The sequence below is a fragment of the Limanda limanda genome, chromosome 16 (assembly GCF_963576545.1).
Source record: "Limanda limanda chromosome 16, fLimLim1.1, whole genome shotgun sequence".
Lineage (NCBI taxonomy): Eukaryota > Metazoa > Chordata > Actinopteri > Pleuronectiformes > Pleuronectidae > Limanda > Limanda limanda.
The window spans coordinates 4,302,104-4,328,677 of record NC_083651.1 but is presented as its reverse complement, the minus strand read 5'-3'; the positions used below and the strand labels follow the sequence as shown (position 1 = coordinate 4,328,677).

At 44.9% G+C, this 26,574-nt stretch overlaps 1 protein-coding gene across 1 annotated transcript in view; it reads left to right on the top strand.

Moving 5' to 3' along the window:
- Window positions 1-26,574, top strand: part of tns1b (tensin 1b) — a 139,252-nt gene that overhangs the window by 95,096 nt on the left and 17,582 nt on the right. Inside the window, exons 11-20 of the mRNA XM_061088667.1 lie at window positions 773-856; window positions 1,187-1,299; window positions 1,386-1,446; window positions 3,543-3,618; window positions 6,148-6,277; window positions 6,491-6,556; window positions 6,675-6,806; window positions 18,323-19,804; window positions 23,960-24,153; window positions 24,255-24,393. Of these exons, the coding sequence (XP_060944650.1) occupies window positions 773-856; window positions 1,187-1,299; window positions 1,386-1,446; window positions 3,543-3,618; window positions 6,148-6,277; window positions 6,491-6,556; window positions 6,675-6,806; window positions 18,323-19,804; window positions 23,960-24,153; window positions 24,255-24,393 (2,477 nt within the window). The remainder of the gene's footprint in view (window positions 1-772; window positions 857-1,186; window positions 1,300-1,385; window positions 1,447-3,542; window positions 3,619-6,147; window positions 6,278-6,490; window positions 6,557-6,674; window positions 6,807-18,322; window positions 19,805-23,959; window positions 24,154-24,254; window positions 24,394-26,574) is intronic.

The window sequence follows — 26,574 nt, the reverse complement described above, 5'->3', positions numbered from 1 at the left end:
CTTCTATGCACCGGCACTTTGCAAAAGGGTAAAGACAATCTGAGAGTGAGAGAGCGAGAGGAAGCACAACGATCGAAAAGAGAAAAATTAGAAGTGGAAAGAAAACAAGGGGTGGGGGTAGAATATATTAGGAGCAGACATGAGAGGAAAAACTAGATAAACCCAGATTGTTCATCATAAGACCAAAGCCCACATCTGAGGAACAGACAGAGATGTGTTGAACAGAACGAGGAGGAGGAAGAGCATGAGACTGCAGAACAACACTTTTACTTTGGAGATCTCCAAACACAAATATCTGATATGATAATTATGAGCAGAAAGCGATGAGTTAGCGTTAACTACCACTGCATCATAAGACAGATATTATACACACAAGCGTCCCTTTTCCTCCTCTTTGTTTTTAGATTTCACCGAAATAGAAAAAACATTCGGTTAGGAAAAAAGCGAGGAGTTTGTAAACCAACACAAACAAGAAGAGGAGCGCATGACTCCCTGTTGTTTTTTTGGAACAGCGATAATTAGCCAGGGAAAGAAAAGGAAAACATGCTCTTCTCTTCTCTGTACAAAGAATTAGATTTCTCTCTATAATCCCATCATCGCACAAGTCAATTCAAAAGCTTTGGTGAAGTCTATTTATAAAACTGAAGTGGCCAGAACATGAAGCAGAAGTGACACTCGCCTATTGTTGTCGTACATTCGTACATTTGAAATTTGCAGACACTATAGATTTGAAAGACAGTTGTTCTCACCAAACCTTTGTGTTGGAATGCAGCGCCGACCAGGCTCTGGACAGGTTCGCCATGAGGCGCTTTTACGAGGACAAAGTGCTTCCTGTGGGTCAGCCATCGCAGAAAAGGTCAGTTTTTCTTCTCACTTCTTGTTTTTTTTCAAGTAAGATTTGACCCTGAAGTGAACTAACACATTCCCGAGTTGTGTGAATCCATGTGTGGGGGGGGGGGGGGGGGGCCACGTGATGACAGTGGGACAGGTAGGAAAACATTTAGTTGGGATAGGTTCCTTGTGACATATGAAAAACCCAGAAGGTCTGGAATTCGAAAATGGTAGTTGACTCCTTGTTTTGATATTTATTGGATACACTAATACAGGCTTATCCTATCATCCCTTCGTTGGAAAACATTAGAAATCACTTGAAGTAAGGGGATAATCATTGTGTCCATGTCCTCAGGTATGTGGAGTACTTCAGCGGCCTGCTCTCCGGTCACATCAAGATCAACAACAAACCCTTGTTCCTCCATCACGTCATCCTGCATGGGATCCCCAACTTCGAGTCCAAAGGAGGTGAGATGCTGCTCACGGATACTCACTGGCACATCAGCGTTTTCCATGCACCCCATTTATATCTTTAACTTCTCTGTGTTTTCCAGGTTGTCGTCCATTTCTCAAAATCTACCAGGCCATGCAGCCCGTCTACACATCTGGGATCTAGTGAGTCTTTAAAACGTTCTCGCACTCGACTGCTTTTACAAGATTCCAGGGATCTCAAGCTCCTAATGGCTCAATAATAAAAAAGTCAGATTTTCCTTTATAGCCTCTCCTGTAACTCCCCTGCCCCCTAACACACACACACACACACACACACACACACCAGACACACACACATCATCATCCCTCTTGCCAGTTTACACTCACATTATTTTATTAATCTAGCCTCCCCCAGCTGCAGGCTCTTGTTTCCCTACTTCAGATCCTGCAATCTCTCCGAGTGTTATTTGGGACTGGAGAGCCAATGAAATAGGCAGACAGGCATCTGTGTGGACGCCTGAAGGCCTTTTCCTGCCAGAGGACCCCGCTGGTTCCCAGGGCCAGACAGGAAACAATGGATTCTGAGGCTTTGTGTTGTTGTTATGGGAAGAAGGGAGGTTTAGAGGAGAGGATAGGAGGGGAGAGCCGCGCTGGGTGAGGCTGTTATGAGCTGAATAATGGAAAAATCTGAGGGATCGTATCCGTAAAAACATACATGCTAAGTCCAGATCCTGCAGTTTCCAATAATAAAATGATAATATCTTCAACAGATTTGAATTATTTCACCCATACCTGTCGGATTGAGGCACAACTTGCCTTGAAGATGACGTTAAAACAGCTGTAACACAAACACACAATCCTCTACTGTCTTCTCCTGTCTGCTGCTTGGTGCTGGGCAGATATAGTCCAGGCAAAGTAGCGTTTTACGACCGACTAATTGTAAAAGAATTTTTTTCAGCATAGATCATTTCTATGAGGTGTCCAGAACAACATACTAAAAGTCCTAAGAAATCCTAGTTGAGGAAATATGTTTAATTCTCATCAATGTGTGCCAATAAGGCCTGGCAACAATACACCCCAAAAAGACTATTTTTTTCCTTTACTCCTATCAAAATAAAACTTTACACAATGAAAGTAACCATGAAACGTAACATTTTTTTGTATTACAAGTTTCTTTTGAAATGAATTTGACAAGCAGATGAGCTCCACACTTATTGAATATGTCCTAATTTGCATAGGCAAACACCATTCATATGTATTACAAATACATACATAAATTCATTTTCAAAGAAACTTGTAATACAAAAAATGTTACGTTTCATTGTTACTTTCATTGTGTAAAGTTTCATTTTGATAGGAGTAAAGGAAAAAAATAGTCTTTTTGGGGTGTATTGTTGCCGGGCCTTATTGGCACACATTGATGAGAATTAAACATATTTCCTCAACTAGGATTTCTTAGGACTTTTAGTATGTTGTTCTGGACACCTCATAGAAATAATCTATGCTGAAAAAAATTCTTTTTACAATTACTTCTATTTTTGGCTCCAAAATGGGTTACTTTGCCTGGACTAATAGTGAACAACAGATTGATCAGAACTTGTCCTTCTGCAAACAGCTGAGGTTCCAACACGCCACAGAACACACACTGCAAAGTCAGCTGATCCTTCTCTGTGGGTTTCTCACTGCAAACAACAAACTTTTACCGCACACACACACACACACACAGTCCTCTGATCCATAAAGTTATGTCTTTCAACTCCACCTTCTTCCCAGAGCAGTTAAGTGCTTTCGAGTTGCTTCTGTAAATAGTAAAACCCGCTGGTTTGAAAGTGTTTCTACTACGTCCATTCTCACAACAGTGTCGGTGCCATAAACACTTTTACAACGCACAAAACAACCAAGTGTGAAACATTGGGAGCTCGTACACTCACAGACTGTCCAACCCTCCCAGCCCCAAATCCCATTCCCCCCCACTCTCTCTCTCTCACATGCTCCCCATTAGCACTCTCCAGCCTTTGATCCCCCTCTCCCAGTTTAGACAATCGTGTCGACACTAATTCCCCAAATTAGCCCAGAATCGCACAACTCCTACACTTTGGGATGGCCACTGTCGGACACTCGGAGCATTACAGATGATGTGGATCATGTGCACTTACTTATCAGCAGACTGGTAACTTCAAATAGGAAAAGCTGAACTGGGGCAGTGCTGTGTCAATGTAATAATGGTAATAATGATGAAGGCCGATGATTTATGTGACATGTTGCTTTCTCCTTCACAGTAACGTTCAGGGCGACAGCCAGACGAGCATCTGCATCACTATCGAACCTGGTCTTCTTCTGAAAGGGGACATCCTGGTAGGAACAACACAAACACACACACACACACAGACGCACACACACACACACACACACAGCAGCCAGAGCTTAACGACAGAGTTAAATACTGGTTTAGTGTCTCCGCTGTTTGAGTCACATTCTGTGAATTTAACGAGGAAACGGGAGAAACTGGAGAAACTGCCACTGATTTTTGTTCTTGTTCTCACGTGTGAAACCAATAACAAGGAAAAGTTTATGGTCCCACTTATTCCAGTGTTCGGCCTCTGCCAGAGAAAAGGAGGAAAAACTCGGAGCTAAATGATGATAATCACAGAACGCCAACGAGAGCATCTGCACGGATGATGCACAGATTTTTATAGTTTTTTTTTTTACTGAGGGAATCCTGTTGGTTTTTCCAGTCTGACGTCGGGGGTGCATGCACTGTATGCATGTGCTGCAGCAGTTTATAGAATCCATTCACAGAAAGAAAAAAAATAGGGCCGTAAAAAGCAGGGGAAAGACACTTGGCCGGGGTCCTATACCTCAGTTTATAGACCCTCATTAGCACACAATACGTTTCCTGGAAACTATGATGTCAAAGTGGCTGCAGGCTTCCTTTCCAGCAGCGTTCGGAGCTCGGTCCTAATAAGACATGACATCAGGTTGGAAAAGGCTTCTTTTACAGAATTTTCTGGAAATTTCAGAAAGCAGAGAGTAAAAGAGATCCTCTGCTTTATATTTGCATGTATTTTTTTAGGAGAACAACTGCACAGATCAGCACAAGTTTCTGCTCCTGTTATCCATGAGGTGTCCTGGGGTCTCGGCCTTTGAGTCACAGGGGGGGGGGTTTCAAAGGCAGCACTTACTGTGCGCTTGGGGCTGTTCCGCCTCGGCCCCTCAGAGCTCATATCTCATCTTTTATTTAAGTAATGGATTAATAATGGATTCTGCTGAATGCATCATCTGACTGAGCCGCCGCCTGCTGATGCTTGTTATTATTCAGATGACATGGAAAGTGGGACCTGCAGCCTCATGGCCAAACAGGAGTCGGCCGGGGGTGTGCTCCGGCATTTTTAAATCTGCAGGTGAAATGAGTTGTGGATTTTGTGCCTGCTAATAAATTAGTAATTGCAGAATGATTAAATATAATATATCTGTAATTAGGGAGGAAAATCTTTCAGGTTTTCTCTCTCACTGGCCATGTAGGAGACATTTAAGTCGTCCAAAATGTCACAATAAACAATCCACTGTAAATTACATTTTATATGGAGTAAGTTCCAAATTTCTTGCCGAGTGTTGGACGAGAAGATCGACACCACTCACGTCTTCCTTGTAAATATGAAACAGGAGAAGAAAGATGTGGCACAACCGGCCTGACTCCGTTTTAAGCCCTGAACTCCAGAGAGGTTCCACTCGGGGTCCGGACCTTCTCTGGAGTTTGCCTTTCACCCATGAACCAAGCAGCAGACTCTCTCTCCTCACAACCACACAGATATCTGCAGAGCATCAGGTGACGGCTGCTGCAGAGGCAGGAAGTAACGTTTTCATTCTGATCTGCGTGTTTTTTTTCGCCTCGCTGCAAGAAAGCGAACGAGCCTGATTCTGTCAAACGTTTAGAGATGATCCGTTCGCAGGAGGGAGCTTCGGTGAAAATTTTATGTGCTGAGTGAAAACGGTCCCAAAAGCAGCATGTAAGCCCAAAATGAATGTTTTCCTTCTTCTGTTTTCTGTTCTCGAACTTGGCCCAGCAGCATTGTTTTCCTCCTGAACCGGACCCCTCGGTGGGAGGCTCACCGACTCCAGAGAGCTGTGCTGAGCCACAGGATATTTTACTTTGCCTTCCTTTCATCCCCAACCCTTATAAGTCCTGGTCTGATGTGGCTCCACAAGTCGAAAAATAGGTTTATTGAAAGTTTTGTTTTTTTCCCCAGCTCCTCAGTGTAGTAGATAGATAATTGTGATATTCATTCCAGCAGTGGGATGCTTTCCACTTTGCCAGTCTCTATTATTCTTTACAGTTGTTGAGGTTTTACTGTAAATCTTCCTGCAGTACCTGTGGATGTGAGGTCCTTGTAAAAGCCACGCAGGTCCCGGGCTTCACATCAGGGAATCGGCAGGAGGGCGAGAGAAGATTTTCCCACGTGTGGTTTTAGTATTGCTCTTAAAGCTGTTGTGCCGGGAGAAGCAGTGCAGATAATAACGTGCGCGAGGAGGCCATACATCGAGAGGGATATATATAAACCGCCTTAAATGCTTTCTCTAGCCGGGAGCCAGGGTGGTGAAAGACTTCGCAGTGAATCAACCCGACAGATTCCTGGCTCCATTCCATTCAGATCCTTTCATATTGTGCTCACTTCACATTGTGAGTGGATCAGCTCTGAAGTCGTGTTGAGCTCAGCTACAGCAGCCATTTGATTCTGCTGTTGATTCTGATGAACACAACATTTCTCTTGTTCTCATCAAACCTGACACTCGGTGTAAATAAGCCCGACACTGTTATTCATTCGGTGGCACTGCTCGATAGAGTATCGTTTAAATTGTCTCCTCGTGCTTTTTTTCGCCCTCCAGCTCAAGTGCTACCACAAGCGCTTCCGCAGCCCGTGCCGGGACGTGATCTTCCGGGTTCAGTTTCACACGTGTGCCGTTCACGACCTGGGGATCGTCTTTGGGAAGGATGAGCTCGACGAGACGTTCAAAGGTAACGGATGTGGGACGAAAACAAGTTCCTTTGATTCTCCGCATCAAGCAATTACATGAATTTTGATACAGCAAATGTTGCTAATGAGTCAAATCCAGACGGCAGGGAATGTTATTCACCTGTAAAGACAGTAGATGTATCTCATTATAACCTGTGTGCTGCTGTAATGACTCACAAACCTTGGGTGTTTTTTTTATTTGACGTTTTCTGCAGACGACAGGTTTCCAGAATATGGAAAAGTGGAGTTTATTTTCTCCTTCGGGCCGGAGAAGATCCATGGTAAGCATCAATGTGTCTGGTTTTCCACAACATTCCTTTTCCTACTACACTTGAATGTTTGCTTTTAGGTGAAATCTGTTGAGATTGAAAGACATTCACGTTTCTGCTCTGCCTCTTTGTACTTCTGGTCAAGGTATGGATCACCTGGAGAACGGGCCGAGCGTGTCGGTGGACTACAACACACAGGACGCCCTGATTCGCTGGGACTCGTATGAAAACTTCAACCAGAGCTGTGAGGACACGGCAGACGGTAAGTCCCCCCCCCCCACTCCCCCTTACAGCCATAGCCCTTATGGCCACATACACACATGTGCAATAACCTGCCAGCTATTCTGAGTAAATGAATCTAATTTAAGTAACAGCCGACACCTCAGGTTCACGTCAGTGCATGTGAGCTCTAACTGCTTGATGACTTTAGCACTTCTCCTCTTAACAATGAGTGTCCACTCAAGGTCAGTGAGTGGACATGCTCCTCTCATCATCTATAAGGTGGCTTTACATGCGTGTTACACACATGTGACTGCGGCAATGTGTTTTAATGTGCTTGAGAGGAAGCTGTGCTGCTATTCTGGTCTCATCGCTCTCACATACACTCACAAACACACACACACACACACACACACACACACAGCGTGTAACCAAGTCGACCCCAGCAACAAGGGTGTGTTTGTCCTCCTGCGTGACACAGAAGACAGATCCAGCCTCTGTCCTGATAGACTTTAAAGACTTGTTTCACACTCTTATCTTTTTAAAACTCCCACGCGACCGGGTCAAACTCAGGTCACGTTTGAGCTCATGATGCAAACACACAGAGCTGCAGTTGTGAATCGATGCAAATCCACGGCGTGTGGAGGAGCATCAACGTCACCCTGAGTCTGCATTGAGAGATGCAATCTTAGATGTAAATTGTGTTTTGAAAGGGAGGAGAGACATTGGCAAAGCTGAATTCATTTGTGGTGAAACTTCGGCCGCAGAGAAGCCAGAGGTCCGGTGGGACCGGCCTCTGTCGCGTCCCAGAGCGCCGGGCGAGACATTCCTGGGTTTCGCCACAGGCGTGGACGGAACCAAACTATCCAGGGAGCGGTGGTCACTCTGTGGCCAAAGAACGATGCTTCCTCCGCCACCCAAAAAAAGGACGGAATGCCACGCCCTTAGTGAAAGTGGCGAGCCTGTTGTTTCGGCTTCGAGAGCGGCGACCCATGATTGGATCATCAGTTTGTTTTGGAAAGACTATAAGTAGAAAACTTTAATGTATTGTCAATAACATTCCTTTTAAAGAGGAGTTCATAACGTCTGTGTGATGGAAAACAAACCCACCAAAGGAAATGTGTCACGTGTGTCACACAGTTATAACATTATCTAAATAATAGTACAGATTAATAAATGAAATGGTTGGAGCTAAATTGTAATGACTTATAAAAGTGTATAAGCAGAGGAATCAGCATTAATGCATCAGATTCTTGGAGGCAAACAAAATTAAATGAAATTTAAAGAAACACAAAGTGAGACAATGCATTTGTAAGTTAGAAATATTATTTTTTTATTCCCGTTGAACAAATGAATGATCATATTCAACAAGTGAGGAATTCCAAAGTTGCAGTTCAGAGCATTTTTCATGATCTCAAAAGTGAAAAGGACAAAATTACATATTTTGATTTAAAAAAAGGAGGCTTTCTCTTTATTAATGTTCTTGATTCCTCCCGTGTGTTTTTTTATTAATCTCCCGTTATTAAAGGTCAGAGGTTGCTTGGCTTCATTTTATCAGTTCCAATAAAACATCATCCCCACACTCGGGGGCTTGAAATAGGACTCGTTAAAATAGCATAGATGTTAGTCATTCCGTTTCAGTGGAGGTGAGTTGTGTGTATGTGTGTGTGTGTGTGTGTTTGTGCTGTTGCTTGTTTGCCTCATTTTGCCTTCTGTCATCTGATGATATGGTCAAATCTGAATTTGACTTCGGTGAGCTGGCACACACAGACACACACACATTTATACACACAATTTCAACTTTACATACGAGCAGAAACACGCAATAAATATAATCAACTGCACGTACACACAAATGCACAAACACACACAATCGCCAGCTCTCATTTGAGCTACTTGAGACTTGGAGAAGTCGATAAGACTTCAAGCAAGTCCCATAATAGCCTTTTGTGCCTTTTGTGCTTCATTCAGCCGGCACAGTGCACTCTGAATTCTCAATGAGCTCGGCTGGCAAATGGCATTTAAAGAGCGTTTAAACTGGTTCCCTCTCCCAGAGACGAGCGTTTCCAGGGAACCGGAGTGTTTCCACTGTCATTTGGCTTCACACTTGTTGCTGCTGAAAAGGCAGTTAGCTCCTCTGATGGAGTAGCTGTTGGAGCCGGGAGGGAAAAACGGGAGAGGATAGTATTGTTGTTGTTGGATTTGCAGTAAGTCAGGGCTGCAGTTTGCTTTTCTTACAACAGCTCTTTGCTTATCAAGGCGTTGCACAAATCCTAAAATGATGGGGCCAGTGTTTTGATGGGACGGACGCTGGGGGGGGGGGGGGGGGGGGCGGTGTCTGTGTGGTCGCTGGATCCCAAAGATTGATGTCAAACTCTCACTACAGCTGCTGTGGGTCCATGTCAACACAGCGTCTGTGTATTTGTGTCTTTCCTGCAACTTGTAAAAAACAGGAGCAAGAAAAACACACAAAACATTTACACATTTACACACAATTCAATCATGCAGACATCGGCTTTTAGTTATCAAATAAAGACACATTATATTTGTCTTGATCAATTCCTTGTCAATGAATATATTTTATCTTCATCACCTGTTGCTTTGCTGGACAAGGTCTCAGGATCAGATGTTACTCATTAATCTCTTCACATGTTTTTTATATCCTTATTTTTCTGGAACTGAAATAACTGACCCACAGTGAATGTGTGTGTGGCAGTTGGACAGGACTTGAGTAATTGGTTATATATATATATATATATATAACACATATTGTCATATGTGGAGATGTTTGAGGTATGTCGTCTCCCCTCATTGATATAAAAGGGATCAAGAATGAGAACTTTTCCTACCTGAAACAAAAACAGAAACCTTCCTCTTGAGCTTTATGTTTAAGGGTTATTCGGTTATTGGCTGATTATTGATATTAAATCATCAAGAGAATTCCCTCAGAGAGCAGAGCCTGTTCTCTCAAACCTGACTGGATCAAACCATTTGCCATGAAGTCGTTTCTGACTGAAAGATCAAAGTCTGCTCATACATAGAAACAAGGATCCTGCTTGGAAAGATTGATGAGTTTTGACTCCTCTGGCTCATTCTCTGCATTTTTGGAATAATTGCGATGAGCGATTGGAGAGAGAGAAGCGATTAGATGCGTACTACGAGAAAGAGAGAGAAAGCAGATGTCGTAGCTTTTAAACTGGCGTCTAAATCCGCTCCATTGTTTCTCTGTGTTGGTTAAAATAAACCGTTTCCAGAGAATCCGTCCGTCTCTCTCCTCCGAGGAGCTGGAGGAGTTAAAGGCTGAAAAACTCCTCCACTGGCGTGTGAAGCTCCTTTGTGCACACCGTCACAGGAGGAGGAGTGACGGAGAATGTCACTGTGGGCTTGTCTCTTCACCGCTGCTCGGCACAGACAGTCTCTCAGAGTCACTGCAGGGCGATTCTCCAACCTGCCTGGGAAGTGAGGCGACTGTGGCGCCTCGATTCAAAGCTGTGGAGGAGTTCCTCCCTCCAACCCGTGTTCAGTCTGTCCTCTGCTCTTCAGAGAGAAACTCCGTCACACAGTTAACAGCTGACGTCTGTGGCAGCATGTGAGTAGCTCGCTCGATACTCGAACTACGATCTGGGCATCTGCAGCAAGAAACTTTATTTTGTGGGCATGTGCTCAATGAATGATTGACATCAGATTGTTTATTATCCAGGCATTCGAGCCACACGGTGTTTCATTTGTTAAATGTTTTTTTACTGCTTCAACCAAGCAAGTGATTCCTGGAGGTTTAATCTTTTCCACGGCTTTTATCCAATATGTTGATGTGCATTGCAGGAGCATAAAGTCTGAGAGTCTGTTTAAAGTGGCCTATAGGATCTAATCTGAATTAAAATGGTCAGAAATAACAAGCAGGCAGATGATCATGCAGCTGTTCAACCCTGATGTTGACTTCATTTATTTAAAGAAGAATTAAGAAATGTAAAATGTGAGATTTTGAACTACAAACCGAGGTTTTAAAGGTACTGGGGCAATTTCTAGAAAGAAAATGAACCAATTTTTATTTCTAGTGTCTCTGTGTACGCTTACTTTCTGAAGCCTTTAAGTTACTGTTCCTTCAAGCTCCACTACGCTTTCCCTTGTGTGGCCTGTGTCTTTGTGCCGTTCTGCACTTCCTCTCCAGGAGCTTAATGCTTCTTCTTTGTTCCGTTTCACATTAGTCGCAGTGAGATGTCTGTGTTTTCATCCCCTACTGTCTTAACTCATCCAGCAGAGGCGACCCTGTCGGCCCGGGTGGACACACACTATTCTTTGCTGCATGCTCGTCGCACAAGACCGGGGTTTAAATGAGGGAGGGTAAATTTAAGTGTGTATTTGTGTGAGGTACAGACAAGGGGTCTGTTTGAGGAGGAGTTACATAATCCTGGTGGAGATAGAAATTGACGCAACAGAGTGATATCATGGCTGAGACTGTTTTCTACATTCTAATAATATCTCTGCTTGCTCATGGGCCCCTCGGCAGGGTAGGTACTTTCAAAACGCATCAACTCGCCTGGTGGCCACACTACTGGAGTTTTAGAGCCGCTAAAACTGAGAAGTTTGTAAACCCTTACAAACTTATAAACCCTGTTTTTGTTTGACAACTCCTGGGCTACGTTTTAGTCTCGACGGACAGACACTGAGATGTTTGGAAACGATGATGTAGACACTTACAGCCACTTGCTGATTTGGGACTTTTCCCTGTCACAACATCACATTTGCTGATTCGTCAGGTTCCAATCCCGCGACTCCCTTTCTAGAAGAAAACAATCAACATTAACCTCAAGTACCAGAGTAGTTAGCAACATGGATAATCAATTACAAGCTACATCTGAACCTTCATGCACCTGAAACTTCTGTCTGTGACTCTGACTGAGGTGAAACGTCTGGATCCTCTGTGTTGGCAACAGGCTTCTGCTCTATCAGTCCCTCAGTCGGGTCTGAGGCTTTAGGGGGATTACGCTGCTTTGACTCCAAACTTTCTTTAGATCAGATTGCATAATCGCTTAGACAGAGACTGAAAGGCCACTGGTGAAGACTGCAGTGGACACAGAGGGAATGTTGTGTCCCTGTTTGGACTGAGAGAGAGACAGGGACAGTGACCCACTGTCAGGACACTGTCACTGACTCTGGGGCAAGTTTAAATATGCTACATGGATTTTGAAAAATAGTATTTAGATTTGGATATAATGTAACAGGTACAAACTTTTGTTCAGTTCTCTCGGTGGTACAAACAGATTCATAGTGTTTGTGTCGTTCTTCATTGTAAAGGTTTCTGAAACACTCCTGATCCCAGGAGAGAACAAGGGCCAGTTATCATTATGACGGTTTGACACAAATATCTGACTGCATGAAATACAAAACTACATTTTTACAAGTTATATCCAAAAGTTCTAAGTTCAGCTTCACTGTAACATCACAATGTTTTTGGAGAAGACTTTTCTGGCCATAGCTCAGGGACATGGAGGGGAGATCGGGTTTTTCAGTGTTTGGTGATTGTAACGTCTGGCTTTGGGAATCAAGCAAAGTTTACTTTTGTACTTTTGTTGTACTTTTTATTGTACGCCGGTTTAGGGTGTGTCATTGGCCCAGGGCATCATTTGGAATTAGTTGCTTAGCTAATGGAATTGCCCTCTTCCTATAGCCAAGAGGTGGATGGACACACAAGAGGAAATGTACACTGGGCTCTGCTCCCTTCTTCTTATCTTTCTCTATAAAGAGAGTCCTTATTATGCACTTTCCTATTACGGTTTTCTTAACTTCCCAAGAAACACAGTTTGGAAAAAACGCAGCATTATGTGATATCATCCTCTACATCTCTAGGTTCATGAAAGTGACACTATACACTAGGACAGCGGGTTTATATGGGGAGGAGATGAACTAGGTGGTAATTTGTCATATAACACAAAATGTAGAAATCTCTGGGTGTGAAAGGCAGAAGCAACCACTGCCTCATTAGCTTTGGAAATGAATTGCATTTTTGGTCCTTCTCTCTCTCTCTCTCTCTCTCTCTCTCACTCATATAAATGGTTGGAGAAGTGCGTTGGGACACTGGAATGTTCCACATCCAAATATTCACCAAACATTTTTGTTGCCTGAAGCCACTGAAACGTTTCTTGACAGTTAAAGCCACCGTGAAGAATCACATTGATGCAGCTCTGCCACCAGGAAGTGTTTCTTGTCAGGAGCGAGAACCAGTTTGTGTCTGTGGCATTTACCAGGATGCTGACTGGAACCGGAGCTGACAGGAGTCTCACTGGAGCCTTCAAAGCTTCTCCTCACCTCCAGAGCCAGATAGACAGATCATCAGATGCTCTTCTCATTTGGACCCCAACATTTTCCCTTCACAGCCCTGCTGCTAACGACCGCTAATGACTTTTCCTGAGACGGAATGAAACGTAATGCTCTGCATGGATGAACTGTCTGGCTGGTACATAGTTCATGGTGTGTGTGTGTGTGTTGGTTGTGTCTGTACGCTTGTGTTGTTGTTAGTTGGGGACAAATATAGTCTCTACCTCAGACCAACACAGGCTGAATGAAGCCTAAGTGGTGTCAGGTTGCAGTTTATGTTAATGAATATGTTTAAATATTCAGGCCTCCTTATGTTTAGATTTGAGAAACATCAATTTACTTTGTGTTTCACTTTGAAGCTTATTTTCGGACTACAACTTATACAGCATCCAGCCGTGGCCTTGGGTCAGTTGTGGCTCGTTTTTGAAGGTCAAAGAAACCCCAATATAGATCGATATCTCACTTCTGCCTGTGTGAAGCCTCCATCCATCACCTTGTGCTTTGTTTCCTCCGTCTTAGCACGGTTTGCACTCTCACACATCGATTTGCAGGAATCTTTGATGCATTTTTAATGAGCTGCAAGTGAAGTGTTCATTAAGCCAGAGCGAGTTTGTGTACTTACATTTGACTCAGCATTTTGAGGGTATGGATTGTTGGCAATAGCTCAACTGTTGCTGCAGGTTTTTCTACATCCTGCTGTGCTTAAAACTCTTTTGACTTTAGTTTTCATTTTGCTTCTGGATGATTCTGCACCAGTCAGATTCGTTCAGCTCACAGATGGGAGCAGCCTTCTGTGTCGATCATTTACGAAGCCACATTATTTCTGAAATAAGTGTCCTTGAGCTGTCATGTACAGTAAAAACATTCTTTGTTACCAAATCAATACCAATCAAGCCATTGACTAAATGCTGCACAAGAAGGTGTACAGCAGCTGAATGTCCTCATCTGTTGGGCTTCTTGACTGTGAAATCACAGGCCATTCGTGGTTATAGCAGTTAAGGCCTGAGAGGACATTTTGAATATGTTTGCATGGTTGTTATTTAATAACGTCACTGTTGTAGCCAGCGGACATGGACCCCCAACTGTGCTGGAATGCCAAGACATTCCCTCACGCGCACACATGCGCTAGTAAAGAGCGGCACATGGTGTGTTTGTCCATGTAAGCCTGAGCGGGAACATGCTATTTCCGCTGTGAAGGAGGAATCTATTGCCACATGGGGTCGCAGCTCATAGCTCAAAGGTCAGGAGGTCGCACAGTTGCACCATCTGGGCTGCAGTACCTCGAAATATCTGACAGAACCTTTTTTGTAGAGTCAAGTTTTGCAATTTGTTGTTTTCCAAAGCATGTTTTTGTTTTGCTGCTTCACTCTCTTGAAGAGGATTCGGTGACACAACTTGTTGCTCACTCCAGATTGTTCTAACATGGTCCGCTCCCCCCCGCTGTTGAGTTATTAGTAAAGGCTGTGGGGTCGGGACTGCAGACATTCTCCTCTGACTAATGTGCTTAGGATCAGAGGAGAAGAACTCACCTCCTGGGGAGTAAGTGAAAACACACCAACACGGACGGACACGGTCTAAGACGTCACACATACACGTGACCTTCCTTATCACATGAAGGAAACGCTGGTGGAGGTTATTTGTGGAAGCTTACGCGTGGTCATTTCTGCCCAAATGAAAACAGCAGCAGTCGTAGCAACACAAACAGAAGCAGCCGAAACATAAATAGACTGCTCGCCGTAAAAACGTCTCACAGGTGTAACGTGACAGATTAGATTTCTGTGGCACAGGCGGGAATGTTGTGGATCCGTGGACCGCTCGTCAGTCACGTCATCGTCTAAAGTGAAGACGTGAACTTGTTAAAGAGGTGTGAGGACAGCGGGCTTCCATTTGATGTGAAGGAGGGGAAGCACATCGCAATCATCATCATCTTCATCACAGAGTGAGAGGCCAGGGGAAGGACGTGGGGGGGGAAAAGAGAGAAGAAAAGAAAGCTTTAAGAGACGAGAGGGGGTGTTGAACATCTGTGAGTCAAATGAGGAAAATCTGATTGAAACCATATCATGTCATTTCCATTAAATTGCCATGAAATGAGGATGTGAATAGAGGCCAAAGTCACATTTACTGTTGTAAAGTGACTCAGCAGCATGTTGATGTGTTCAGATCACACAACAGACTGAAGAGCTCTCAGACTCAGGGGGGGCAAAGTTGTGCCTTGTTACTAAAAGACCACCTTATATTCTATAGAGGTCAGATCGGGACCCTCCCAGTTCACCCAGTGAGCCTCTCTCTCTGGTTTCTCCATCTGGCTGCAGCAGGGAGCGGTTTTCTTTCAGCTTCCGAGCTCGGAGAAGTAGCTCGTTCCATCACACAAGTGTTTTTGACACCAGCTGGCTAGAGGAGGACTTATTCCTGCGAATGTTACCGTATGCATTGGTGAGATATACATTTTAGTGCACGTTTGTCTTTTATATTAGACGCAGGTTTCTCAGGAGTGGTCTCCTGAGTGAAAAGTCAGGGAAACTGGGCTTTTAGAAGCTGTGCATCAAGGAAGTGGGTGTGTGCGAGAGCGCCGAAACCTAATGGGACTGATGTCATTCTGACACTATACACTAGGACAGGGGGTTTATATGGTGAGGAGATGAACTAGGTGGTCATTTGTCATATAACACAAACGGCACAAATCTCTGGGCATGAAAGGCAGAAGCAACCCCTGCCTCATTAGCTGTGGAAATGAATTGCATTTTTGGTCCTCCTCTCTCTTTCTCTCTCTCTCTCACTCACTCATATAAATGGTTGGAGAAGTGCGTTGGGACACTGGAAATTTCCACATCCAAATATTCACCAAACATTTTTTTGTCTTAAGGTATGCATTGGTGAGATATACTTTTTAGTGCATGTTTGTCTTTTATATTAGACGCAGGTTTCACAGGAGTGGTCTCCTGGAGTGGAACTGGGCTTTTAGAAACTGTGCATCAAGGAAGTGGGTGTGTGCGAGAGCGCCGAAACCTAATGGGACTGATGTCATTCTATCAAACTCTGGATCTCAGTGGCTCCTCGCCCCCCCCACCTCTGCTCATGCATGCACCGCCGAACAGGCTGTTGTGATAGACCTCCCACATACGCACACACAGCAGGGACGAGCCTTTAGACCAGGGAGAGCCACTGAGCAGCAGCAGCAGCAGCAGCAGCTCTCCTGATCCGGCCAGACAGCCAGCTATTCAGGACACAGGGAGGAGGAGGAGAAGGAGCTGAAGCCAAAACCAACTCCCCTCACTCCTGCTGTAATCCCTCATGTCCCCACCCCGGGGGGGGGGGCTCCTCCGCAGGGCTTTTCCCAGATCAGTTTGAGACGTCGTCCACTACTCTCTCAGGTAGGGGAACCTCCTCCTGACAAAGGCTTGGACTTACTTTGAGGTAACTTGTGGATGTTCTGTAGTTGTGAACTTGGCTCAGACGTGGGACTGATCCTCTCGACTGTGTGAGTCGCATTTAGCCACAGTGCAGGTGATGGTAAAGGTGGTGAAATGGAGAAAGCACGGGGAGCTCTTCTTTCATGACTTATGTCTATGTTTATCGGGATGATGGATGCATTAATGGTGTGTGTATGTGTGTGTGTGTGTGTGTGTTTATGTGGACTGGAATGTTTGCGCAGCTCCTAATTTGATACTTAAGCAATTTCATAAGCTATATAAATGATTAATGATGGCTTGTTTTGGATCCTCCCGTCTTAGCAGCTATATTTGTAGAGAATTCTCATGAAAAGCTACACAAACACAGAAAACTGTGCAGCCTTGTATGGCTCCTTTATAGTCTGTGCTGACTATGGTAGCCATGGCAACTACCTTGAGTTTTGATTAACTTGGCTGCCTAGACCAAAGGTTACACTGGAGATCCACTGTCCGAGTGCCATGAAACACTGCAACAGGCCATTAGCATAAGACTAGACATGTCTGAGGCTTCTGTGGCCTCTCTCCCCCCCCCACCATGCGGTCCATTATTGTACCAATCAAAGTAAACCAAATGAGGGATTAGTAAGAGTAAACATACACCGAGTTTTCCCTCTGACCGAGAACCACGGGATTGGTTTCTACCAGCAGCAGCCTGGCAGGGAAACAGCCACAGTGCGCCATTCCCTTGGCGAGTTGCCTCGGGGCCAACGGAGGAAACCTCGCAGCATCCAGCTCGTGCACGCCCACCAGGCTCAGTCACACAGCGCTGTATTCACCCAGGCTGCGATGGAGATATCTATAAGTTACAGAGGCACAGACAGCTTCTTTGTGCAGCTCCCTTTCCCAGCTGGAGAATCTGATTTGGTTACCCCGGCCTGCCTCATCATGGGTTATGTGGTTCCTTGGTAACTGGGGAAAAACAAATGATCTGACAAGGTATTGTGTATTCTCTTTGCCTTCCTGAAATATATTGAACCACACCAACTGTTACTAAACGGTGCCGAGGATGTGGGGAACAAACTTGTATATTATGATATCTGTGATGCTCCGTTGGTGGTGGTGGGGTGTGTGTGTCTGTGTGTGTGTTTTAACGTTTTTAGTATGACCATTATGCTTTTGTTTTCCTTTTGGCTTTGGAGGCCAGGGAAAGGACTCCAGGCCTTTCTTACTCCGTGAGTCCGATTTTCCAGCGATGACTAAATACTTCTGATTGGAACACCCTAGGTCCTCATCACTGGACATGGGTGTGGCTCTGTGTGAATGTACAATGTGTGAACACGTGCATTTGCACTTGGTGAACACAATCCGTACCGTACCTTTTCATGAGTTAACATTTGGGTCGTTTAACACGGCTGTGATGTCCTTTCACCTTCTGCTGTGCGGGTATTTCTCAGGTGACACAGATAAATCCAACATGGCTCGAGAAAGTGCAAAGCAGGCTCCTGTGATTCCTCATCGTTCTTTCCACAGTGCATGCCACAGACCATGCTCATTTCCTGAAGCTGGCGGAATAGGTGGACATGGGCCAGTGTTTAATTTAACTGCAGCTATTTTGGCCATGCCCACACCAACACTCCACTTCTGTCTCCTCAGTCTTGCCTTGACAAACACTCTGTGCTTATATTTAGCAGATTACGCATTTATTTCTGTAAAGGCCAAATGACCTGTGACTCTGAAAATACTTGGGTAATTCTAAATTGCCGTACGTATAAATGGTGACTCGTTGCTGTATTTGGTTAAGTACAACTCGTTTTCATGGGATTTTAATCAGTCTTTCTCATACCTGTTGTTTCAGAAGTCATCCATACCCAAGGGCCCCTGGACGGAAGCCTCTACGCCAAAGTTCGCAAAAAGGAGGCTGTTGAAGGAGCAGTCACAGCGAATGGCCTTCCTCCCACTGCTGCAGAACATGCCCTCCCCGTGGTGGACCACGCCTTATCAGTGAGCAGTGACTCAGGAAACTCCACCGCCTCCATCAAAACTGACAGAACTGATGATGCGGCCGCAGCGCCTCATGCATCCGCAGTGAGCCCGACACACGTCCCTGTGGCTGAGGAGTCATCCTCGGTCCATCGCCTCACGCCACCTGCCCAGCAACCGATCAGTCCCCAAGAGAAACAGGAGCTGGAGCAGCTTCTGAGTGGACTGGAGGGGCCCATGCACCGACAGGGCTACCTGTCCCCCCCGACTTCTGCTGTTGGAGGGATGCTTCACCTGGTGCCGGCCCAGGTCCACGTCAATGGGCACAACAGCGTTGACCGGGAAACAGACATTTTAGATGATGAGCTTCCTACCAGTCAAGAGGGCAACAGTGTGGACAGTCTGGGGACGTTCTCCTCCACAGAGGGGAGGGCCACACCAGCTGACCTCTACTACCAGTCAGAGTCACTGATCAATGGTCAGGACCATGTGCCGTATCTGGAGCGCAGTGCTCCAGAAAAGCCTCTGGAGACCGTCCAGCCACAGGTTGGCAGATCCGACAAACCTGTCACTTTAAGCCAAAGTGATTCAGCCCCATTATCGGTTACTTACATGGCCACCCAGAATGGCAGTGTGTACCGCTCTCAGTCATTCGGTGAAGAACCAAAGTCTATGCCACCAGCTCCTGCTCGCACCACAAGTAGCAGGGATGCCGTCCAGCGTGGTATTAATGTTTGGCAGCGGTTCGGTGTACCTGAGGAGCCAGTCACTGAAGGATTTACTTTTAGTTCACCTCCCTCTGTAGCAGTGATGCCCAGCCACCACAGCCTCCCGCAGTTCCCTCATCGCCAAAGCGCCTCCCAGCAAGAGATTGAGCAATCTATCGAAACCCTTAATCTCCTCATGTTGGACCTGGATCCAGCTTCCTCACCGGTGCCAAAGTCCCAAAGTGCTCCACTGTGGGAAAACAGTGTTGTAGTGACCACACAGCCGTCCTTTTCCCAGAGCCAAACCAGACCCTCCTACCAGGGGGAGTCTGCGATTCACTTTTCAGGTCCCGTGTCACCAGCTCAGATGTCAGCTGGAAAACCTACGACACCAGAGCCTCCACCAGTCCATGGATCACTGAGTTACATCTCTGAAACCACTGGAACAAGTCCTCCCTCCCAAGCCTCCCATACTGTAGCGGGACACTTCCAGCTGAAGCCCATCAACACCTATCCACCGAGCACACTGTCCCATTCTGCAGAGGTGTCCGAGCCCCAGAGAAGCGCTGCATCAGCATCACCTCAGCCGATAGAGATTGAGGCCAATGACGACTTCAACGTGGAAGGTCTAGTTGCTCAAAGAGTTGCTGGTAAGATCTCATATTTACATGTTTTCCTTAAACCTAACTCCATTTGTTAACTTTGCCTCATTCATTTATAAAAGGAGGTTGCTGGTATTAATGTGATTTCATTCCTCCACCTGGGGGAAGAGTAACCACACGTGATATTGCTATTTACCACTTTACAACCTACTTTTACCTTCCATGTACTTTTCGGAGAGGACAGCACAGCAGCTTTCTTAGCATGATGCCATGGAAAGATGAGTCATGAAGCTGTTTTACTTTCCATTTAAAGAGACCCATTTTTAGGACCTGTTTGGTACCACTTGGCTGGCCTGAGCACCTATTTTCTAAAAACACTTAAGCTGAATTAGCTGAATCGTGGTTGCAGCCTTCTAATGAAGCACCGAAACACCCACAAGGAAACGATAACAACATCACCCGGTTGTGCAACAACAACTGCTGATTCTAGATTCCAAATTAAATGGTCATCATTTATTCATCAAGTGTTATTTATCATATCATGTGGCAGAACATTCAGGACAGAGAAAGTACTGAAGAGTAGTTGTTGATTCCATCAGCCTTGCACTGTGCACTCATCTCTCTTGGAAAACACCGCTCTGTTCCTATATCTCGTTTCCTGGATGTCACCTCATCCGTCTCCATCACTCACGCTCAAACAGGAAGTGTTCTCCACTCCAGCAGGTTGATTGTCCCCAGATAAGCACATCAGACTTCCTGCAGAGCAGCGGGAACACGGAGCAAAGTCAACACACGCGTCTAGAAAGTGAACAATATGGTCCATTTCACTTTAGTGCTACTGTTCTCTTTATACAATAGTAAGTGCTCGTTTAACACCATTTGAAGCCAATGAAGGGTGCTGGTTCCTGTATTATAAAACATCAACCCTAAAGCAAAACAGCTTGTGGTTTATAATGTAGGATTCATAGGTTGCATAACACTCAAGACCCAACATCTGTCAAAGGAATGATATATGTGGATATGTCCATTACCTTCTTGTTTCTCTGTCCTGGTCATAGACATCATCATCTGTCCACTTTCCTTTTCCTGTCAGTTTTGTCATCATCATCATCTTATTTCTCTCTCTCTCTCATCATTCATCTTTTTACCCAGAATACTCAGCTCGTGCCCAAAGTGTCATCCCCAGCATGACCTCTTCTCAGTCTGAGCGACGCGGTTCTCTCTCCCACCCGGGTTGGTTCTCCCATCCTGTCTGAAGGAACACTACCAGAAAGAAGGAGTGTTCCTTCAATCCAGTTATACGTCTGTATCTTTGCCTGCGAGTGCAGTGGCCCTTGGTTGCATTTAATAACTTCTCCTTTCTCACTGTTGACTACCGCATCGCTCTCTTATGTTTCTCTTTCTCACTTTCATCTCTGTCATTATCAGGTTTGCAGAGCACCATCATCAAACTAACCAGCTAACACTTTTCCTTTTCACAAACTCCACTCACCCCCTCATTGCTGCTTGTTTGGAGTTTTAACAATTTGCTACCTCAAGGAAATTACCCTGTTTTAACTGTTGCGCCGGGGAAAAAAAACTAAATTGGATAATGTTAAAGTTTCACAAGAACGAGACGAGGGGAAGCACAAAGGAGCCTCTGTCTCTTACCAGGAGAGTGCATGTCACAAGATCCGTTTTGCCAAACGAGGGGAACAATACCGAGGCCAGGATACACTGGCCTCATTCACGGCTGCTTTCTTCACTTGCACTGTTTTTGAAGATTTACAAAGGGCGGATAAAGGGACATAAAATCTACGAGAGAGGACCGGCCCTACTTGGAAACACCACTGAGGCCGAATGTGTCCACTGGGAGACGGCCTCCACAATGCAGACAGGATTGTTCTGTCTCGGAGTTTAGTGATGCAACACTTTGAATCAAAGTTAATCCATCGAGTATCATTGAGTTAAAGAATTAACTTATAATTGTAATATATTAGACACAGTACTATGATAGATCTGAACGGACTTACCCAAGAATGCAGTTCCCTCCCTCTTACCTGGGATAACCTCTGTCCAGTGCAGGTGTTACACTTATTCTCTCTCTCAGAACAAAAGAAAACCCACCGATCAACTATTAAGTTTATGATTTTGGAACCAGCCTCATGCTTAATCCACGTGATCACTGGATTTCAAATAGCTGGGGGGAAAAAAAAACGGGAGGAGAAAGAAAAGAGAAAAATATTCTGGATCTCCAGCCGTCCCAGCTGGAAACCATTAGCCGTCGCCAGGGCAACGGCACAGTGTTTGACAGTGCTCTGCTAGCGAGCGGTGCATCGTGGGTACATCTGGTTCTCGGTTTCCAGGGTTGGTGCAAAAGTGGGTGTGCTTCTGTTTGGGGGTGTTGACTACATGCTTCTCGGAGCTGCCGGTTCCAAGATTCTTTTAACCAGCGCCCTGCCAACACCGGGCCAGGAAGCCTCCGAACAGATGGCTGCACTGGCACATGCTCGCCGCTGATTTCTGTCTATTGTGTAAAGAATTGTGATTTACCGACGATCATAGAAACACATGTGTTAAGAAGATTTCACTCGACTTGACGAGGAGGTTTTTTAAATCCGTGTGATGTTGGCAGCGAACTTCATCCCTAACTGTTTAGCTGTTCCAATTTTCACAGGTGCTGCTCCACTGCGTTGCTCTCTCTCTCTTTAGAGCGAATTCGAGTGAATCAATAGGACTTTATATTTTTCACTGTTTCCACAACAGCCGGCTCGGAGGGTGTGTCTGTGTTGTTTTATTCCCTCGTGTATGGAAATGACCGACAAAAGCCTTAAGTCATACTTTTAAAGCTCCTACAAACTGGTCTTTGTTTTCAGATTTAAGTCGAGTTTCTTTGCCTCCAATTTAGTTAGAGAAAACATCCAATCAAGATAGCAACCCAGAGGAAAGCTACAGGGTAAACAGAATTTACTATCTCACCGTTCCCAGGCGTTTCTTAAACCCATTATTCCCCCCCCACTCTCTTTCTCCTGTTAACCTTTATCTCCTTCCAAAGCTTCGCCGCTTCGGAAAGCGTTTTCATTCGCTGTAGCCTTGACCTGCCAGTCAGTGGCATAAGAGCTTAAAACTCTTAAACTCAAATCCTGTTTGTTTTATGTCGGTGGCTTTCTCTCTCTCTCTCTCTCTCTCCCCCCTCTCTCTCTCCCTGTGGCTCCCCCACTTCGGACCAGATTATCTCGAATGAGCTTACTGGTTGCTTTGAGGCGAAGCCAGAACTGGCCACATTGACGCATGTGATAGCAAACATTCACTTTGCACCAGCGTATAACAGAGAACATATTTTTTTTCCCAGTCTTCCAAAAGACACTGTTGCTTATTAGTTTCAGCTGACGCTACAAGGAGGGGATATTTGTGTAGCTATTGTCCAAGGTTGTGTTTTGTGTTATCTGAAAAACGTTGGTCTTGTATTTTGTTGGGGATATAGCTTGGTGCAGCGGCTTTAATCAATGAACTCATGAAAGGATTTCCTTGTGATTGTGATTTAACAGGTTTCGGTTTGATCAGCCGACATTAACCTTGTGTGTGTGTGTGTGTGTGTGTGTGTGTGTGTGTGTGTGTGTGTGTGTATGGAGGACCATACATGACTTAAGTATAAATAAAAAAAAATTAAAAAAAATATAAATAAATACAGAAATAAATAAATAAAAAAATAAATGAATACAGAAATGTCTAAATAAATGTCTTAAATATATTTCCACATTTATTTATTTATTGACTGCCTCATTTCGGTGTGCTTATGCTTATGAGAAAGGCGGGCCTAACCGCAGTCTCATGCAGGGTTTATTTATTTATTTATTTATTTATTTATTTATTTATTTATTTATTTATTTATTTATTTATTTATTTATTTATTTATTTATTTATTTATTTATTTATTTATTTATTTATTTATTTATTTATTTATTTATACATCTATTTATTTATTTATTTATTTATACTTAAGTCATGTATGGTCCTCCATATGTGTGTGTGTGCATGTGAAATTTGAAAGTGTGAAGAGCCGCAGCCTCCCGCAAATGCTCTGTATTGTTTGATTTTCCCGCAAATTGCCCACAGCAGTGAGCGTTCACCATGCTTGGTAACTATTAACATCTGATGGAGGGAAGCAGGAGCATGGAGCAGCACTGAGGGAGATTCTAAAGCTCCCTCTCATGTTTCTCTCAGGTGTCCAGGCCCGTGTGATCTCCCTGGACGAGACCACCACTCTGCCTCGCCATCGCCTCGCCAGCGACGGCCAGTACCAGAGCGGTCCGGACGACGACCCCTCCCCTGATGTCCCAGTTCGATCCCCTGTGCGATGTGTTTCTCCGGAGTTTGTCAACGCCCTAGCGATGAACCCTGGTGGGCGGCCGAAGGAGGTAGAAAGTTTATCCTCTTCAACATGTGTTCACACGTTTCTTCCACCTGATGTTGACGTGTGTGCTTTTGTTTGTCTTCCTCTCATTGTTGTTCTCTACAGAGAAATATGCACAGCTACCGGGAGGCCTTCGAGGAAATGGACGGAGGCCACATTAGTCCTTCACCCACTATTGGTGGTGAGGTGTTTCCCCAAACCCCTGCCTTCCCCATCTCGCCGCAAACCCCTTACTTCAACCTGTGTAAGTTCCCCCTCCGGCTGGCAGAGGGCACTGTGGAGCTCAGACCTCATTAGTTGCTCAATTTGATCAAACGATTAATGTTCTTAACGAGGATTATAACGAGTCTTGTTCTTACCCTTGTGCCAAAACGCAGGACAGCGATTTCATCCATAGAAACAAAAATCCAACATTTATAAGATCTTGCAGAAACTTACAACGACATGTTGAATTATTTTTTTCCTCCTTCTTCATCGTTGGCAGCCTTTACCCTAACATGATGTCAGTATATTCAATTTTGGAGTCATTTAACCTATTATAATGATTTTTTTGTGGCGAACTTATTCTCCCGTTTTGTGGGACGATCAAAAAAATGTAACTTTCGATAGAACCCACTGAAGGAAAAACCTTTTCTTACAGTACTTACTCTCCTGGTGTATTTCCATTTGGTGCCACACGTTCTGAGAAGTGGAAACCAATCCCTTTGGTTACCTAATCCCATTTTTGGTTCAGATTGCAAACGGGCTGCTCTTCCAGTGGCCGGTGAGCGAGTGGGAAGTTGCATCATTCTGAGGCTTGTGTTGGCTCATCCGAAAGCCTGAGTGGCCACGCCTCCTAATGAATCCCTCCTTTTTCTCACAAGAATGTCTGCAGTCATCAAATGGAAGCACTGTCGTACAAAAAAAAGAAAGGAAAGACTGGAGAAGCCAAGTCTGCAGAATGTTTTTAGAGTAACAGAAAAACAACAACAAATATAGACAAACCAACTTCCACACAAACAGCCCTGAAGCCCCGCCCTCCTCTCAGTCTCGCTCCCACCCGTCACACAAAAACAAAAGTCGTGTGTTGGGTAACGTGTTGTTTGCCAACTCCACCAGTGACCTCATCCAGTCCTCATGGCCTATCTCTCCCCGGGCACACCCATACAAATCTGGTCTTAAAATCCCACCCACCATATTGGTAACACCCGCTCGGTGGAGTAACATCGACCCCTCCCCTCGGAGTCGGACCGTTACCTAGGCAATGACACAGAGCAGTGACGGGTTATTTTGTTTTCTGAGATTGAATGAGAAAGCTAACTCAGTTTTGCAGTTACCGGTGTTAAAGGAAGCATGGTTAGTTCATGGATTAGTGCATAGTCATCTATACGTAGAGGAAACCCCGACCCACCCCCCCACCCCCCCCCCCCCAGTGTCCACCCACACTCGCCACACCAGCCAGTAGAGCTGTGGCGTCTAGGTTTGCAACTTCAAAGAATTGATTTGGATTCTTTGGTAAGTGGAGGATGTGCACGTCTCTCCCGGAGTTCCACTGTCCCACGACGTCAGCCATGTTGACCCCCCCCCCTCCCCTCCTCCCTCATTCCCAAATCCCTCCCTCTCCTCCTCTATGCTCGGTTGCCCTCCCCATTTACCCGTCACTTGTCACAGTCCTTCACCGCTTTGGTATGAGAGCCACACGAGAGCAGCACCGGCAGGGAGGTGGACACAGTGTGGAGCAAACACACACAGACACACACACACACACACACACACACACACACACACACACACACACACACACACACACACACACACACACACACACACACACACACACACAGTGAAGCACATAAGATTGATTGGCAACTAGTTCCTCTGCCAAGTTCTGACAGTTCCCGTACGAAACCACATTTAATACATTTTTATTTGGATCTGCACCAAATTGCTCACAAACATAAATATCATTTGCCAGATTTTTAAGGTCCTTGAATTAAGAAATAAGGAAATGCTGAAAAACATCATATTCCCATGAGTCACCTAAATTGATTAAGTTTTTCCTCGGGTCAGTTTATGCAGAATCCTACAAACACCTTCTTGGCTCAGACATACACACATAGAGCTACACACACTGCAGCACACAAACTCCTCACTCTCTCGGCTGCTGCTGCTCTGTGTTTGGTTCCTGTTGCTGCCATGTGTCACCACAACAGCCCCCCCCCCACCCCCAGCAGCCTGTACTGTACAAGCCATTTACCTCCTGTCTTTTGTTTATAGGCAAAATACGTTGAGTTATCTCAAGAGTTGTTCTTGGAGGTAAAAAACGAGTAGTCAGACACTGTAAAGGACTAAGAATTAATTAATTAATAATTAATCTTAATAATAATCTTAATAATTAATTCTAAGGAATACCGTCTCTTTAGCATTGCTAAGATAAATAATATAA